Source organism: Pristiophorus japonicus, chromosome 4 (genome assembly GCF_044704955.1).
Source record: "Pristiophorus japonicus isolate sPriJap1 chromosome 4, sPriJap1.hap1, whole genome shotgun sequence".
Taxonomy (NCBI): Eukaryota; Metazoa; Chordata; class Chondrichthyes; family Pristiophoridae; genus Pristiophorus; species Pristiophorus japonicus.
Window position 1 is genome coordinate 13,355,070 of NC_091980.1, and position 16,328 is coordinate 13,371,397.

General features: G+C 41.6%; 2 protein-coding genes across 2 annotated transcripts in view; both read left to right on the forward strand.

Annotated features, from left to right (window-relative positions):
- LOC139262429 (protocadherin-10-like) overlaps positions 1–11,544 on the forward strand; it is a 33,271-nt gene extending 21,727 nt beyond the window's left edge. Inside the window, exon 2 of the mRNA XM_070877622.1 lies at positions 11,503–11,544. Coding sequence (XP_070733723.1) covers positions 11,503–11,544 — 42 coding nt within the window. The remainder of the gene's footprint in view (positions 1–11,502) is intronic.
- On the forward strand, positions 1,160–11,000 carry LOC139261922 (uncharacterized). The gene is made up of 4 exons (XM_070877099.1): positions 1,160–3,628; positions 4,569–4,617; positions 8,336–10,734; positions 10,974–11,000. The coding sequence occupies exons 1-4, from the start codon at positions 1,160–1,162 to the stop codon at positions 10,998–11,000; spliced, it is 4,944 nt and encodes a 1,647-aa protein (XP_070733200.1).
- Positions 11,545–16,328: the final 4,784 nt, after the last annotated feature.

The window sequence follows — 16,328 nt, forward strand, 5'->3', positions numbered from 1 at the left end:
GATTAAGGGGACAGTTATTTAGGATTGAGATGAGGAGACATTTCTTCACTCAGATGCTGGTGAATCTTTGGAATTCTCTACCCCAGAAGGCTGTAGATACTCAATCGTTGAGTATATTCAAGATGGAGATCGATAGATTATTTGATATTAAGGGAATCAAGACATATGGGGATAGTGCAGGAAAGTGGAGTTGAGATAGATGATCAAGTATGATCTTATTGAATGGTGGAGCAGGCACGAGGGGCCGAATGGCCGACTATTGCTCCTGATTCTTATATTCTTATGTTTAGTTAAGTAACTGAAATTAAAATCCACAACCGCAATGTTGGAATTTGAACTCATATCTCTCGTTCATTAGTCCAGGCGTACGGAATTCCAATCCAATAATGCATCACTATACTAATGTACCCCAGTCGGTCCAGCTGGATTTCCATTCTGAAGAGAGGCGGGGGATTGTGGAAATCTTAAGAGAGCCGACTGATCTTTATTGGAGAATGTGTTAATAACGTTGTCTTCCTTGAGTAGGAATTAATTGTGGTTGGAAAACGATGATGGAATAATCGTACACGTATTATGAATGGAATTGTTCAGATAGGCCCCATGTGTTGTGCTGGCTCCTTGCAATTCTTACGTTCTCATTTCTTTTATGCAGATTCCTCCGAGCTGATTTTTAAGATAGTCCGTGTAATTCACTTTTCGCAACAGACAGAAACATAGAGATTGAAAGATAAGCATGATTCCATTTTTAATTGTGCAACAATAAATATAACTATTCTTCTCTGATTTCAGACCGTCCAGCTTTAAGAAATGAACGGTATTGTGATTGGTTAATTTTCAATGTGCCGCTCTTCACCAATCACAAGCTGGGTGTTATTGGTGATCCGGCCTTCCCACTTCACTACCCAGCCCCCATCACGTAAGATCAGACGCAGTGTAACATTGGATAGTGAGCAGCTCCGGAGGCTTTGTACAAGAATCCAGTGGCAATTTTAGACAAAATTAGAAGATTTAAGTGAAATAATTCGAGCGATTCGCAAAAAGTGTAGGTATTTTGTACATCGTAGCTAGCCGATTTTAAAATATATATCCAAATTACTGCTGCAAGGATAATGAATGGTGCGGTCTCGTACTGAGCAATTTGGGATGTTTTACAAAGGAAATGAGATTTAAAAACGATTGCTTGCTAAAATGCCAACTATTGTTCTGTGTAATCTTCTCGTGGAATCCAGTTTCTGGGCAGATTCGTTATTCGATTCATGAAGAACTGCAACTGGGCGCCTTTGTTGGGAATCTCGCCGCCGATTTGGGTTTAGATGTAAAGCAGCTCTCTGCTCGCAGTTTGCGGATTGTGCCGGGGCCCAGCAAACAATATGTGGATGTAAATTTGGACAACGGAATTTTGTTTGTCAAGGATAAAATTGACAGAGAACAGATGTGCGGGCCGGGCATCACTTGTGTGTTAACCTTGGACGTTGTGCTTGCAAAACCTCTCAATCTGTACCAGGTTGAAGTCGAGATTCTCGATGTAAATGACAATGCTCCCAGTTTTCCAAAGAACCAGTTCCATCTTGAAATCTCGGAGCTTGTTGCGCTGGAAGCGCGCTTCCCCCTCGAGTCCGCGCACGATCCGGACATTGGAACTAACTCAGTACAAACCTACCAGCTCCTCCCGAACGATTACTTTATTCTAGATGTTCAAACCCGCAGCGCCGAGGGAATATTTCCAGTATTGGTGTTGCAGAGATCCTTGGATAGAGAAACGGAATCCACCCACGAGCTAACGCTAATTGCCGAGGACGGCGGAGTCCCTGTAAGATCGGGCACTGTTCAGGTTACCATCATCGTAAAGGATGCAAACGACAACGCGCCTGTTTTCTACCAGTCGGTTTATAGGGTCAGCCTGTTGGAAAGCGCACCCACAGGAACCCTGGTAATCACATTAAACGCAACTGACTTGGACGATGGTCACAATGGGGAGATAATGTATTCGCTCAGTAGCCATAGTTCCGCCAGAGCCCGGGAATTCTTTAATGTCGATTCCAAAACTGGTGAAATCAGAGTGAAAGCGAATTTGGACTATGAAGACAGTAATATCTTTGAGATTAATATACAAGCAATTGACAACGGTTTGAACGCAATGCCTCAGCATTGTGACGTGTTGGTGGACATTATTGATGTGAATGACAACGCACCTGAGGTGACTTTGACGTCTCTGTCAAGTACAGTGTCAGAAGATGCTCCGCTTGGGACTGTAGTGGCTCTGTTCAGTGCAGCAGACAAAGATTCGGGAGAAAACGGGCAAGTACAATGTCGGGTACCAAATCAACTTCCCTTCAAACTAGATTCATCTTTGAAGAACTACTATAGACTACTGATTCGTCATCTACTGGATCGCGAAAATATCTCCAGGTATGAAGTTACTATAACATGCACTGATGCAGGAAGGCCTCCTCTCACATCCAAGAAATCCATTCGGTTAGAGGTTTCAGATATAAATGACAACGCACCAAGGTTTACGCAGCCTCGATACACAGCAAAAGTGAGGGAGAACAACGTGATTGGGGCTTCTATATTCTCAGCGACAGCCTTTGACGCAGATATTGGTCAGAACGCTCGACTGCATTATTTTCTCCTGGAGACGCACGTTCAGGGCGCCTCCATAGCCAGTTATGTCTCTATTAACTCAGAGAGTGGTGTCATATTTGCTCAGAGATCTTTCGACTACGAGCAATTGAAAAACTTTCAGATCCAACTTCAGGTCCAGGACGCTGGAGTCCCACCACTCGCCAGTAATGTTTCAGTGGATGTTGTTATCCTTGATCAGAATGATAATGTTCCAGTGATCGTGCGCCCATTACCCGAGTATGGGTCGACAGCAACAGAGAAAATCTCCAGGCTTGCAGAACCAGGCTACTTGGTTGCCAAGGTATCGGCCACTGATGCTGACGCCGGTCAGAATGCTCGTCTTTCTTACCAGATTTTTCAGGCTACCCATCATAATCTTTTTACTATTTCACCCGACACGGGAGACATTTGGACTATCCGTCGTATTGCAAATAAAGATGCCTCGAAGCAAAGATTGGTGATTGTGGTAAGAGACAATGGAACACCGTCCCTTTCTGCCACTGTGACTATCATCCTATCTGTGGAGGGAAGCGATCCTGAAATATTTTCTAATGTGAGCGGTTTAACTGAAGACCCTGAATTTAATTCTGATATGTCCCTTGCCTTACTCATTGCCTTAGCGGTAATTTCTACCATTTTTCTACTGATTTTGATTATCCTGGCTGTTAAAGTTCATAACAACAGAAATGCCTTGGGAGGCCAGCAATGTTCCCTGGGTGTTTGTTGCTGCTTTGAAACAAGAGATTCTCTGCATGGAATTCAAAAGGCCAGAAGAAATCTTCACATACCACCGAACTATGTTGAGGTATTCGGGGGTGATCCACTTTCACAGAGTTTCCGCTATGAGTCATGTTCAACATTACAGTCAACAAAGCGAGACTTCATTACCCACAACACCTGCAGATCATCTACAGGCAAGAACGATGTCCGGAATGTATCTATCGGGAAGGAAAATCCAGGAATTATGAATTCTGTAAATTGCAGCATTACAGGAAGCAATGAGGTGAGGTGTTGTGGACCTGAGTCCATGATCGGATCAGCCATGATCGTATTAAATGGCGGAGCAGGCTCGAGGGGCCGTATGGCCTACTCCTGCTCCTATTTCTTATGTTCTTATGTTTGTAAAATTAGAAGACGATCTCACAGGTGTGATTTGGGTGTACAGATATATTAGGAAAACCAGCTCATTTAAATATATAAGATGCAAATAATTTCTTAAATGTAACATTCTCAATTCTCAGCAGTATTTATATTTCTTCCATCATGCCCGTCACATTGCTATATAGTGTTATTTCCTCGGATGTGTTAACAATTATTGTAGATTATATGTCACCCCAATTTGCAGGGATACAAGAAAAGGGCAGGGAAGTGGGACAAGCCGAGGTGCTCTTGCACAGAGCCGGCAAGGGCTCGACAGGCCGAATAGCATTCTTCCGTGCTGTAACTATTCAAAAATAATGTATTGTCGACTAAGATTTAATAACTATGCCGTAAAGACACTTGCTACTGTTAACACTTTATAAATCAATTGGATTTTGCTAAAATGTATAGGACGTGTTGACATTATCTCACACTCGCTAAACATTTAAATGCTTTGTGAGGAGCTCTGAGCATACATATAACTGTGCAAGTACTTCAAATGGGAGCAGAATACGAGTTCTAACCAGTTACTTCCAATTGGTTCGTTAATGCGTGGTTGTCATGGTGTCAGCGTGTTAGTTCAAATTAATTAATAGCAATAGTTTTCTAAGGTTGCGATCATATGAAATTGATCAGGTCACCTCATATTGTTGGGATTCACAGAAATAGCATAAAAAATGATTTAGATCAATTCCATATTGAACAATTCATAACGAATTTTTTTGAGGTCAATAGGGAATCGCTGGGCATGTCAGATCTCTTCCACGTAATATTTAGATACGAGTGAATTGCGTTCTTTCCAGATGAGTAAAGGCGTCGATAAATATCTCCCTATTCTTGGAGAGATTGCAGGTGAGACCAATGTCCAACTCCAGTCGCTCCCTCATATCCTATCGCGCTCGAAAGATATGACAGGTGATTAGCACCTCTTATATCTGGCCATTTAAAAGAAAAAACGAGAAGATAATTGTACCCAATTAGTCTGGCTGGAATTGAAGCGTATGCATGTGAGAAAGAGGACAGCATGTTAATGCAATGTGCCTACCTTCTCTCTTGGATTTTAATTTTAATCACCACACGTTGAAACTACCATCCAACTTTTGCACAGCTGAAATCAAAGTGGGAAATTAGAACATGGGGTTGTAGCTTTGGCTGAAGCACCACAAAGTAGTTGCAAGAAAATATTTATTTGAGACCTATTAATACGTTCCCAACTTCTATAAATACCGCACCTAAGGACCTATGGACAACAAAGCAATTTCAATATTCAAAAATAGTAACGTACTAAACTGGTAATAACACGACAGTTCTCTTAACTTCAAAAGTAACAAAACACTTGAGAACCATTTGCAGGCTGCTCCAAATGACAGCCAGGGAGAACAGGTATCCTAAGAATGGTTTAGAGATAAAAAGCTGCACCTTATCAATATAATAGAATTCCTTGAGAGGTAATTAAGTTAGATTAAATAAATAGATGTAGTTTACTTCGATCTTCAATGGACAAGTGACAACAGTTCAAAAATTAGAGTGCTGGAGGGGTTTAAGAGATGACACATTATATGGATGGAATGGGAATTCTCTTAGTGACAGATGACAGTGGTCGATGACTACTATTCACTGGCATATTCGTCAAGGATCCTTTCTTGGATCTCTGCCTTTAAAAATGTCGGTAAATCATATGGTTAGTCGTGTTATTATATTTTTCCAATTATACAAATGTGTGTGTATGCAGGTAGTGAGTTGAAAGAAACATGATTATGTACGGAATTTCATTTACCAATAAGAAAATTATTTTGGGTGTGTGAAATATGCATTTTATGTCGTTAAATGTAAGCTCATATATATGGATCAGCTATCAGCAAGCATGCGTGCAGCAAGAAAAAATCTCTACTGGCAGAGGCTGAAAAAGTACAAAAAATGAGAAAGTGGTGACCATACGTTATACCCTGAATTCATCTGGTCGATATAAAAGAGACTGTATTTTAGCAAATTAAGAATGAAGAAGTAACCGAAAAGTATTACTTTTTAAGTCAAGGCAATTTATGCTGAAATTGTACCAATAATTTTAAGGCCAAATCAGGAATATGGCCTGCACTTCTTGATCAAAGAAGCGTGACCAGGGTGATTTTAGGCTTTTGCCATTAATTTTGATTAACTGCTCAGATAACTGTAATTCTTTGCACTTTAGAAAAACAGAGAGTGATTTACGCATGTAAGCCTTTAAAATATACAAAGCGATTGTTAAAACAAAAGATAACAAATGACTTAAGTTGGATCTGAGTGTAAAAAAGGGCAGCTGAGCAAAATATTCTCAATAGCCATGCAAACTTAGAGATTAACATAGAAACATAGACATAGAAAATAGGTGCAGGAGCAGGCCATTCAGCCCTTCTAGCCTGCACTGCCATTCAATGAGTTAATGGCTGAACATGAAACTTCAGTACCCCCTTCCTGCTTTCTCGCCATACCCCTTGATCCCCCGAATAGTAAGGACTTCATCTAACTCCCTTTTTAATATATTTAGTGAATTGGCCTGAACTACTTTCTATGGTAGAGAATTCCACAGGTTCACCACTCTCTGGGTGAAGAAGTTTCTCCTCATCTCGGTCCTAAATGGCTTACCCCTTATCCTTAGACTGTGACCCCTGGTTCTGGACTTCCCCAACATTGGGAACATTCTTCCTGCATCTAACCTGTCTAAACCCGTCAGAATTATAAACGTTTCGATGAGGTCCCCTCTCATTCTTCTGAAATCCAGTGAATACAAGCCCAGTTGATCCAGTCTTTCTTGATAGGTCAGTCCCACCATCCCGGGAATCAGTCTGGTGAATCTTCGCTGCACTCCCTCAATAGCAAGAATGTCCTTCCTCAAGTTAGGAGACCAAAACTGTACACAATACTCCAGGTGTGGCCTCATCAAGGCCCTGTACAACTGCAGCAACACTTCCCTGCCCCTGTACTCAAATCCCCTCGCTATGAAGGCCAACATGCCATTTGCTTTCTTAACCGCCTGCTGTACCTGCATGCCAACCTTCAATGACTGATGTACCATGACACCCAGGTCTCGTTGCATCTTCCCTTTTCCTAATCTGTCACCATTCAGATAATAGTCTGTCTCTCTGTTTTTACCACCTTTTTCACTGGTTAGTGGTTGTGTGGCGTAGTGAATTGAGTTTATTACAGGTCAAATCCAACACTTAAAATCATAACATATAATCGTTATAGCACAGGAGGAGGCTATTCGGCCCAACGCTCTCGTGCATTCTGTCTGCAAGAGCACTTCAGCTCGTCCGAATCTCCGCCCTTTCCCTGTAGCCCCACAATTTTTTTAAATTCATGTATTCATATCATCGTAAAACTTTTGGGATTTGAACTTATGTTCTCTGAATTATTAGCCCAGACCCAGTCCAGTAAAACAGCCACAACACTACAGCACCCGTCTATGTAATGAGTGGCTTACTAGGCATTTCACAGGGCATTAATGTGGGTCTAGGGTCTTATATAGGCCAGACTGGGTAAAGGCAGCAAATGTCCTTCTCTAAAGGGCATTAGTGAAATAGATGAGCTTTATAACAATCCAGTAGTTTAACGGTCACCATTACTGATATTAGCGTTTTATTGCAGATTAGTTAACTGCATTTAAATTCCCCAGCTGTCACAGTGGGATTTGATTTCATATACTCTGGATCATTCATCCAGGCCTCTAGATTACTAGTTCAGTAACATACCACTATGCCACCGTACCCCAGTCGATCTAGCTGGGCTTCCGTTTGGAAGAGAGAATTGGGATTCTGGAAATCCTAAGAGTGACGATTAATCTTCATGCGAGGATGCGAAAATAAGTTAGTCTTCCTTACATACGAACCAAAAGCTGGTTGAAATTCGAAAACGATGGTGGAATAATCATAAATGGATTATAAATGGAATTGTATTGATGGACCCGATGAGCTGTGCTGGCACCTTCCATTCTGAAGTTTGTATTTATTTTATACAAATTCCTCTTAGCCAATCTTTAAGATATTCCTTGTAAGAGATCTGCAGCTAACTTTTCGCAGCAGACAGAAACACACAGACTGAAAGATAAACCTTGATTCAATTTTTAATTGTGCAACAATAAATATAAATATTCTGCGCTGATTTCAGACCGTCCAGCTTTAAGAAATGAACGGCATTCTGATTTGTTGAAATACAATGTGCTTCTGCTCACCAATCAGAAGCCGAGATGTGATTGGTGATCCGGCCTGCCCCCTTCACAACCCAGCCACCATCACGCAAGATCAGACGCAGTGTAACATTGGATAGCGAACAGCTCCGTCGGTTTTGTTCCCGAATCGATTGGCAATGTTAAAAAAAATGAGAAGATTTACATGAAATAATCCGAGCGATTCGCATAACGTGCAGGAATTTGGTATATCGTAGTTTTAATTACATATATCCAAATAACTGCTGAACGGTCATGAATGTTACGGTCTCGGACTGAGCAATTTGGGATGTTTTACGCTGGAAATGAGATTTAAAATTTGGTTGCTAAAATGCCAATTATTGTTCTGTGTGTTCTCGTGGAATCCAGTTTCTGCGCAGATTCGTTATTCGATTCCTGAAGAACTGCAACTGGGCGCCTTTGTTGGGAATCTCGCCGCCGATTTGAATTTAGATGTAAAGCAGCTCTCTGCTCGCAATTTGCGGATTGTGCTCGGCTCCAGGAAACAGTATGTGGACGTAAATTTAGACAATGGAAATTTGTTTGTTAAAGATAAAATTGACAGAGAAAATCTCTGCGGGCCGAGTCTCACTTGTGTGTTAACCTTGGATGCAGTACTTGAAAACCCTCTCAATCTGTACCAGGTGGAAGTGGAGATTCTCGATGTAAATGATAATGCTCCCAGTTTTCCAAAGAAACAGTTCCGCCTTGAAATCTCGGAACTTGCTGCGTCGGGAACGCGCTTCACCCTCGAGTCCGCGCACGATCCGGACATTGGAACTAACTCAGTACAAACCTACCAGCTCCTTCAAAATGATTTTTTTATTCTCGATGTACCAATGCGCAGCGGGGAACGGAAATTACCAATACTGGTGTTGCAAAAGTCCTTGGATAGAGAAACGGAATCCACCCACAGTCTGACGCTAATGGCCAAGGACGGTGGGGTCCCGGTAAGATCGGGCACTGCTCAGGTTACAATCATAGTAAAGGATGCAAACGACAACACGCCTGCGTTCCCCCAGTCGGTTTACAGGGTCAGCCTGTTGGAAACCGCACCCACAGGAACCCTGGTAATCACATTAAACGCCACTGACTTGGACGATGGTCCGAATGGCGAGATAATGTATTCGCTCAGTAGTCATAGTTCGGCGAGGGCCCGTGAACTATTTGACGTAGATTCCAAAACTGGAGAAATCAGAGTGAAAGGCCATTTGAATTATGAAGAAAGCAGTGTCTTTGAGATTAACATACAAGCAAAGGACAAGGGCTCTGACGCAGTGCCTGAGCACTGCGATGTGTTCGTGAACATTATTGACGTGAATGATAACGCACCTCAAGTGATGTTGAGGTCTTTGTCAAGTACGGTTTCCGAGGACGCTCCGCTTGGGACTGTAGTGGCCCTGTTCAGTGCAGCAGACAAAGATTCGGGAGTAAACGGACAGGTACAATGTGAAATTTCAAACACGTTGCCCTTTAAACTAGATTCATCTTTGAAGAACTATTATAGACTGTTGATTCAGCATCGACTGGACCGGGAACATACCTCCAGGTATGACGTTACTATAACATGTCGGGATGCAGGAAACCCTTCTCTCACATCCAAGAAAACCATTCGGGTCGAGGTTTCGGATATAAATGACAACGCACCAAGGTTTACGCAACATTTATACACAGCAAGCGTGATGGAGAACAATGTGATTGGGGCTTCTATATTTTCCGTGACAGCCTTTGATCCAGATGTAGGACAGAATGCTCGACTGAACTATTCTCTCACGGAGACACAAGTTGAGGGCGCATCAGTAGCCAGTTATATCGCTATTAACCCAGAGAGTGGTGTCATATTTTCTCAGAGATCTTTTGACTACGAGCAATTGAAAAACTTTCAGATCCAAGTTCAGGTCCAGGACTCTGGTGTCCCACCACTCGCCAGTAATGTTTCAGTGGATGTTGTTATCCTTGATCAGAATGACAATGTTCCAGTGATCGTGCGCCCGTTACCGGAATATGGGTCAACAGCAACAGAGACAATCTCCAGGTTTGCAGAACCAGGCTACTTGGTTGCCAAGATATTGGCCACAGATGCTGACGCCGGTCAGAATTCTCGTCTTTCTTACCAGATTTTTCAGGCTACCCATCATAATCTTTTCACTATTTCACCCGACACCGGAGACATTTGGACTATCCGTCGTATTGTGAGTAAAGATACCTCTAAGCAAAGATTGGTGATTGTGGTAAGAGACAATGGAACACCATCCCTTTCTGCCACAGTGACTATCATTCTATCTGTGGTGGGAAGCGATACTGAAATGTCTTCCAACGTCAGTGGTTTAACTGAACGCACTGGATTCAAGCCTGATAAGAGCCTTTCCTTGGTCATTGCCTTAGGGATAATTTCTATTATTTTTCTAGTGATATTGATTATCCTGGCTGTTAAGGTTCATAAAAGCAAGAATGGTTTGGGAGGCCAGCACTGTTCCCTGGGTTTTTGTTGCTGCTTTGAAACACGAAATTCTCTGAACGGAATTCAAAAAGCCAGTACAAATCTTCAGATACCACCGAACTATGTTGAGGTATATGGGGGTGATCCACTTTCGCAGAGTTTTCGCTATGAGTCATGTTCAACATTACAGTCAACGAAGAGAGACTTCATGACCCACAATATATGCAGGTCATCTACAGACAAGAACTATGTCCGGAATGAATCTATCAGAAAGGAAAATTCAGGAATTATGAATCCTGTAAATTGCAGCAACTCAGTAAGCAATGAGGTAAGGTGTTAGTAAAATTTAAAGAAGATCCTCATATGTTTGATTTGGGTTTACAGATATATTTATTGAAAGCCAACACATTCGAATGCATAAGAAGCAAATAATATCTTGGAGGTAACTTTCTCAATTCTCTGCACAATTTCTATTTCTAATCAACATACCTGTCACATTGCTATATACTGCTAGCTCCTAGGAGAGGTTTACATTTATTTTTGATTACATATAACTCCAACTTGCAGGACTACGGAGAAAGGGTGGAGAAGTGACACTAGCTGAGATGCTCTTGCAGAGAGCCGGCATGGACTCGACAGGCTGAAAGGCCATCTTCCATGCTGTAACCATTCAAAAATAATCCATTATTGACCCGGATTCAACAAATGTGCTGTAAAGCTATATGTTACTGTTCGCACTTCTAAAATCAATTGGAGTTTACTTAAATGTATAGGATGTTGTATCATAGTCTTTAAATGTTTAGATTTAGCTATTATGTGAGTAACTCTGAGCATACATGTAACTGTGCAAGTACTTTACCTGGGAGCAGAATAAGAGCTCTAGCCAGGCAATATAAACTGTTTAGGTACTTTGTGGTCGCCATGGTGTCAGCGTGCTGATTCCAATCAATCATTATAAGTCATTTTCTGAGCTTGAGATCATACTAAGTTGATCAGGTCGCCTCATATTGTTGGGCTTCACAAAAATTGCAGGAAAACTGATTTTAGGTCAATTCAATATTTAACAATACATTTTGAATCTTCTTGGTGTCAACAGGGATTCGATGGGCATATCAGATCTCTTCTAAGTAATATTTAGACACCAGTGACTGGCGTTTTACCCAGATGCATAAAGATGTAGAAACATATCTCCCTGTTCCTTGAGAGACTGCAGGTGAGACCACCTTCCAACTCCAGTCACTCCCTCAAACTCCATCTCTACAGGTACGGTAGGTGATTGATACCTATAGTATCTGGCTATTGACAACAAAAAGAGGGATGATAATTTTTATCCAATTCATCTGGGTGGAATTGAAGCACATGCATGAGAGACAGAAGTGCAATGTGCTAAAGCCATGTGCCGACCTTCTCTCCTGGATGTGACTTTTAATTGGCACACTTTGAAACTATGACCCAACGTTTGCACAGCAGAAATCAAAGTGGACAATAAGTACCAGAGATTGTAGGTTTGGCTGAATCACCACAATGTGGTCACAACAAAATACGCATTGAGACCTATTAATACTTTCTCAAGTTTTATGAATACAGCACCTAGGGACCTGAGGATAAGTAATGCAATTTCAATATTTAAAAAAAGATATAAAGCACTATACCTGTATTAGCACACCAGTTCACCTAACATCCAAAGTGAGAATATGCTTGAGAACCATTTGCAGGATGTTCCAAATGACAAACTGGGAGCACAGGTATCTTATGTAGGATTTAGAAATGAAAAGCTGCACCTTACCAATGTAATGGAATTCTTTGAGATGTAACTAAGCTAGAATAAATCAATAGATGTCGTTTACTTAGATCTTCAATGGACATTTGACAACAGTCCAAAAGTGAGACTGGAAGAGCAGTTTAAGCCTCATGCAATAGATGGCACATTATATGGATGGAATGAGAATTGGAGTAGTGCCAGAAAATAAAGGTCGGTGATTACTATTTTCTGGCATATTCTTCAAGGGTCCTTTCTTGGATCTCTACCTTTGACAATGTTTGCAAATCGTATGGACCTGGTGTAGTCGTGTTATTATTTTTTCCAGTTACACAAAGGTGTGTGTATGCAGGAAGTGAGACAAAAGAGTGGAAGTGGAGTTGAGGCCAGGATCAGATCACCATGAACTTATTGAATGGCGACACAGGCTCGAGGGGCCAAATGGCCTACTCCTGCTCCTATTTCTTATGTTCTTATGTAAACATGATTATTTACAAAATGGCATTTACCAAAGATAAAAATTGCTTTGAGGTATGAAATATGTGTTTTAATGTAGATAAATATAAGCTCATATAATATATATATATATGAATCATCAGGTTGCAGCAAGCATGTTTAAAACAAGAAAAAATCTCCACTGGCATACAATGAAAAAGTAAAACAAATTACAAGAGATTAATCGTAGATAATCCCCTGAATACGTCTCGTCAATATGAAAGAGGTTACAATATGGACAATGGAGAATGGAGAAGTAACTGAAAAGAACTGTTTTTTTCAAGCCATGGTTATTTATTCGGAAAATGTACAATAATTGGAGGCCAATTCTGGAGTATGGCGTGTAGTTTTCGTCAACAATATCACACCTTCATTAGACATAATTTGATAGTTGAACAGGACGATTTTAGTCTTTTGGCTTCAACTTTTAACGAATGGTTTAGAGAACTGCATTTCTTTGCACTTTAGAAAAGAAGGCAAAGGGGTTTACACATGCTAGCCTTTAAAATATTGAAAGCTACAGATAAAATTGACAACAAACTATTAAACTTGGACCTGAGCCGCAAGAATAGGGGAGTTAAGCAAACAATTCACAATGATCAAGCAGAGTTCAAAATGAGAAAACTCGTTTTCACAGGTTAGTGGCTGTGTGGCACAGAGAATGCAGTTTATTAACACGTTAATGAGACTTAGATTCATACAATAAAATTATTAGAGGGCATTCGGCCCATCAAGCATGTACCAGCTCTCTGCAGGAGCACTTCAGCTAGTCCCAATCTTTGCCCTTTCCCGTAGCACTGCAATTTTTTTTTCTTTCAGGTAATCTGAGAATTGTAAACCTGTGGTATTTGAATTTATGATTTCTGAATTATTAGCCCAGGCCCCTGTATTACGTCCAGTAACATAACCACTACACTACAGCACCCGTATATACAACTGAGTGGCTTGGTAGGCCATTTCAGACGGCATTGCTGTGGAGTTAAATATAGATTTTACGGGTGAGGGTCCTTCCCTAAAGAACATTACTGGCATTAAGATGGGTTTTTCCAACAATCTGGTAGTTTTATGATCACCATTATTGGTAGTAGTTTTTTATTTCAGATTTGGCCTTTATTACAGGAGGATTTGTGTATGAGTAAAGATATCTTACTGCAATTATATCATCATCATAGGCAGTCCCTCGAAACGACGATGACTTGCTTCCATGCAAAAAAAAGGATGAGTTCACAGGTATTTCGTAAGGAGGGCCCGAACTACATCCTCAAGTGTGGAAGATGCCAGTGCGTGGATGTTTTTAACATGTGGTGGCCGTTGCACACCAGCCAGCACATGGGCTTGACAGAGCTAGGTCTTGGTTCAGTGGCAAAGATTACCCAAGAAGACTGAAGACCAGCTCTGCTGCAGGGACCTAGTGCGCACACATATCGCAATATGTGCAATTATATAGGACCCGGTGAGACCACATCTGGAGTATTGTGCACAGTTTTGCTCTCCTTACCTAAGGAAGGGTATACTTGCCATGGAGGGCGTGCAACAAAGTTTCACCAGACTGATTCCTTGGATGGGTATTGTCCTATGAGAAGAGATTGAGCAGACTGAATACTCTAGAGTTTAGCAGAATGAGATATGATCTAATTGAAACATACAACATTCTTAAAGGGCTTGTCAGGGTAGATGCAGTGAAGATGTTTCCACAGGCTGGAGAAGTCTAGAACAACGAGTCACAGACTCAGAATCAGGGATCTGCTATTTAGGACTGAGATGATGAGAAGTTTTTTCACTCAAAGGTGGGGAATCTTTGGAATTCTCCACCCCAGAGAGCTGTTGATGCTCAGTCGTTGAATATATTCAAGACAGAGATCGATGGATTTTTAAATATTAAGGGATATGGTGATAGTGCAAGAAAGTGGAGTTGAGGTAGAAGATCAGCCATGATCTTATTGAATGGTGGAGCATGCTCAAGGGGCCGAATGGCCTACTCCTGCTCCGAATTCTTATATTTATTTAATTAACTTAATTTAAAATCCCCATCTGCCGTGTTGCGATTTGAACTCATATCACTGGATCATTAATCCAGGCATACAATATTACTAGTGCAGTCACATACCTCTATGCCACTGTATCCCAGTCGATGTAGCTGGATTTCCGTTTGAAGGAGAGGCAGGGGTTTATAGAAATCTTAAGGGAACCGACTGATCATTTTGAGAGGATACGGAAATAATTTATTCTTCCTTAAATGGGAATCAACAGCTGGCTGTGGTTGGAAAACGATGATGAAATAATCATACTCAGATTATAAATGGAATTGTATTGATGGACCACAATGCGTTTTGCGGGCTCCTTCCATTCTTACGTTCGTATTTCTTTTATAGAGATACCTCCTAGCTGAGCTTTAAGATGTTCCTTGTAATTCAGTTCCAGAGCAAACTTTTCGCAATAGGCTGAAACATACATACTGAAAGAAAAGCTTAACTCAATTTTTCATTGTGCAACAATAAATATAACTATTCTGCGCTGATTTCAGACCGTGCAGCTTTAAGAAATGTACGTATTTTGATTGGTTGATTTTCAATAGGGCTCTGTTCACCAATCAAAAGCTGAGATGTGATTGGTGATCCGGCCTGCCTCCTTCACTACCCAGCCACCATCACGTAAGATCAGACGCAGTGTAACATTGGGTAGCGAGCAGCTCCGTAGGTTTTGTGCAAGAAACCACCGGCAATTGTCGACAAAATGAGAAGATTTAAATGAAATAATCCGAGCGATTCGCAAAACGTGCGCGTATTTGTTACATCGTAGTTCTTCGAGTTATTTAAGGACAACCACATAACTGTAAAAAGCATAATCAATGGTGCGGACAAATATTGAAACAATTGCAATGCTTTGCGCTGGAAATGAAATTTAAAATATACTGTTTGCTGAAATGCCAACTATTGTTCTGTGTGTTCTCCACGTGGAATCTCGTTTCCGGGAGGATTCATTATTCGATTCCTGAAGAGCTGGAATTGGGCGCCTTTGTTGGGAATCTCGCCGCCGATTTGGGTTTAGATGTAAAGCAGCTCCCGGCTCGCAGTTTGCGGATTGTGCCGGGACCCAGCAAACAGTATGTGGACGTAAATTTAAACAATGGAATTTTGTTTGTCAAGGATAAACTTGACAGAGAACAGATTTGCCGGCCAAGCCTGACTTGTGTGTTAACCTTGGACGTTGTGCTTGAAAATCCTCTCAATTTGTACCAGGTGGAAGTGGAGATTCTCGATGTGAACGACAATGCTCCCAGTTTTCCACAGGACGAATTCCGCCTTGAAATCTCGGAGCTTGCTGCGCCGGGAGCGCGCTTCCCCCTCGAGTCCGCGCACGATGCGGACATTGGAACCAACTCAGTACAAATCTACCAGCTCCACCCGAACTACTATTTTATTCTCGATGTACCAATGCGCAGCGGGGAAAGGAAGTGGCCAGTGTTGGTTTTGCAGAGATCCTTGGATAGAGAAACGGAATCCACCCACAGGCTGACGCTAATTGCCAAGGACGGCGGGGTCCCTGTAAGATCGGGCACTGCTCAGGTTACAATCATAGTAAAGGATGAAAACGACAACGCGCCCGTGTTCCCCCAGTCGGTTTATAGGGTCAGCCTGTTGGAAACGGCTGCCACAGGAACCCTGATA

What these genes read in the sequence shown, in the direction of transcription:
- LOC139261922 (XM_070877099.1), top strand. Translation starts at nt 1,160, where the DNA reads ATGAGATTTAAAAACGATTGCTTGCTAAAATGCCAACTATTGTTCTGT. An exon ending in GCATTACAGGAAGCAATGAG is followed by an intron (nt 3,629 to 4,568) that starts GTGAGGTGTTGT and finishes CGTTCTTTCCAG; the next exon opens with ATGAGTAAAGGCGTCGATAA. An exon ending in TATTCTTGGAGAGATTGCAG is followed by an intron (nt 4,618 to 8,335) that starts GTGAGACCAATG and finishes CGTGGAATCCAG; the next exon opens with TTTCTGCGCAGATTCGTTAT.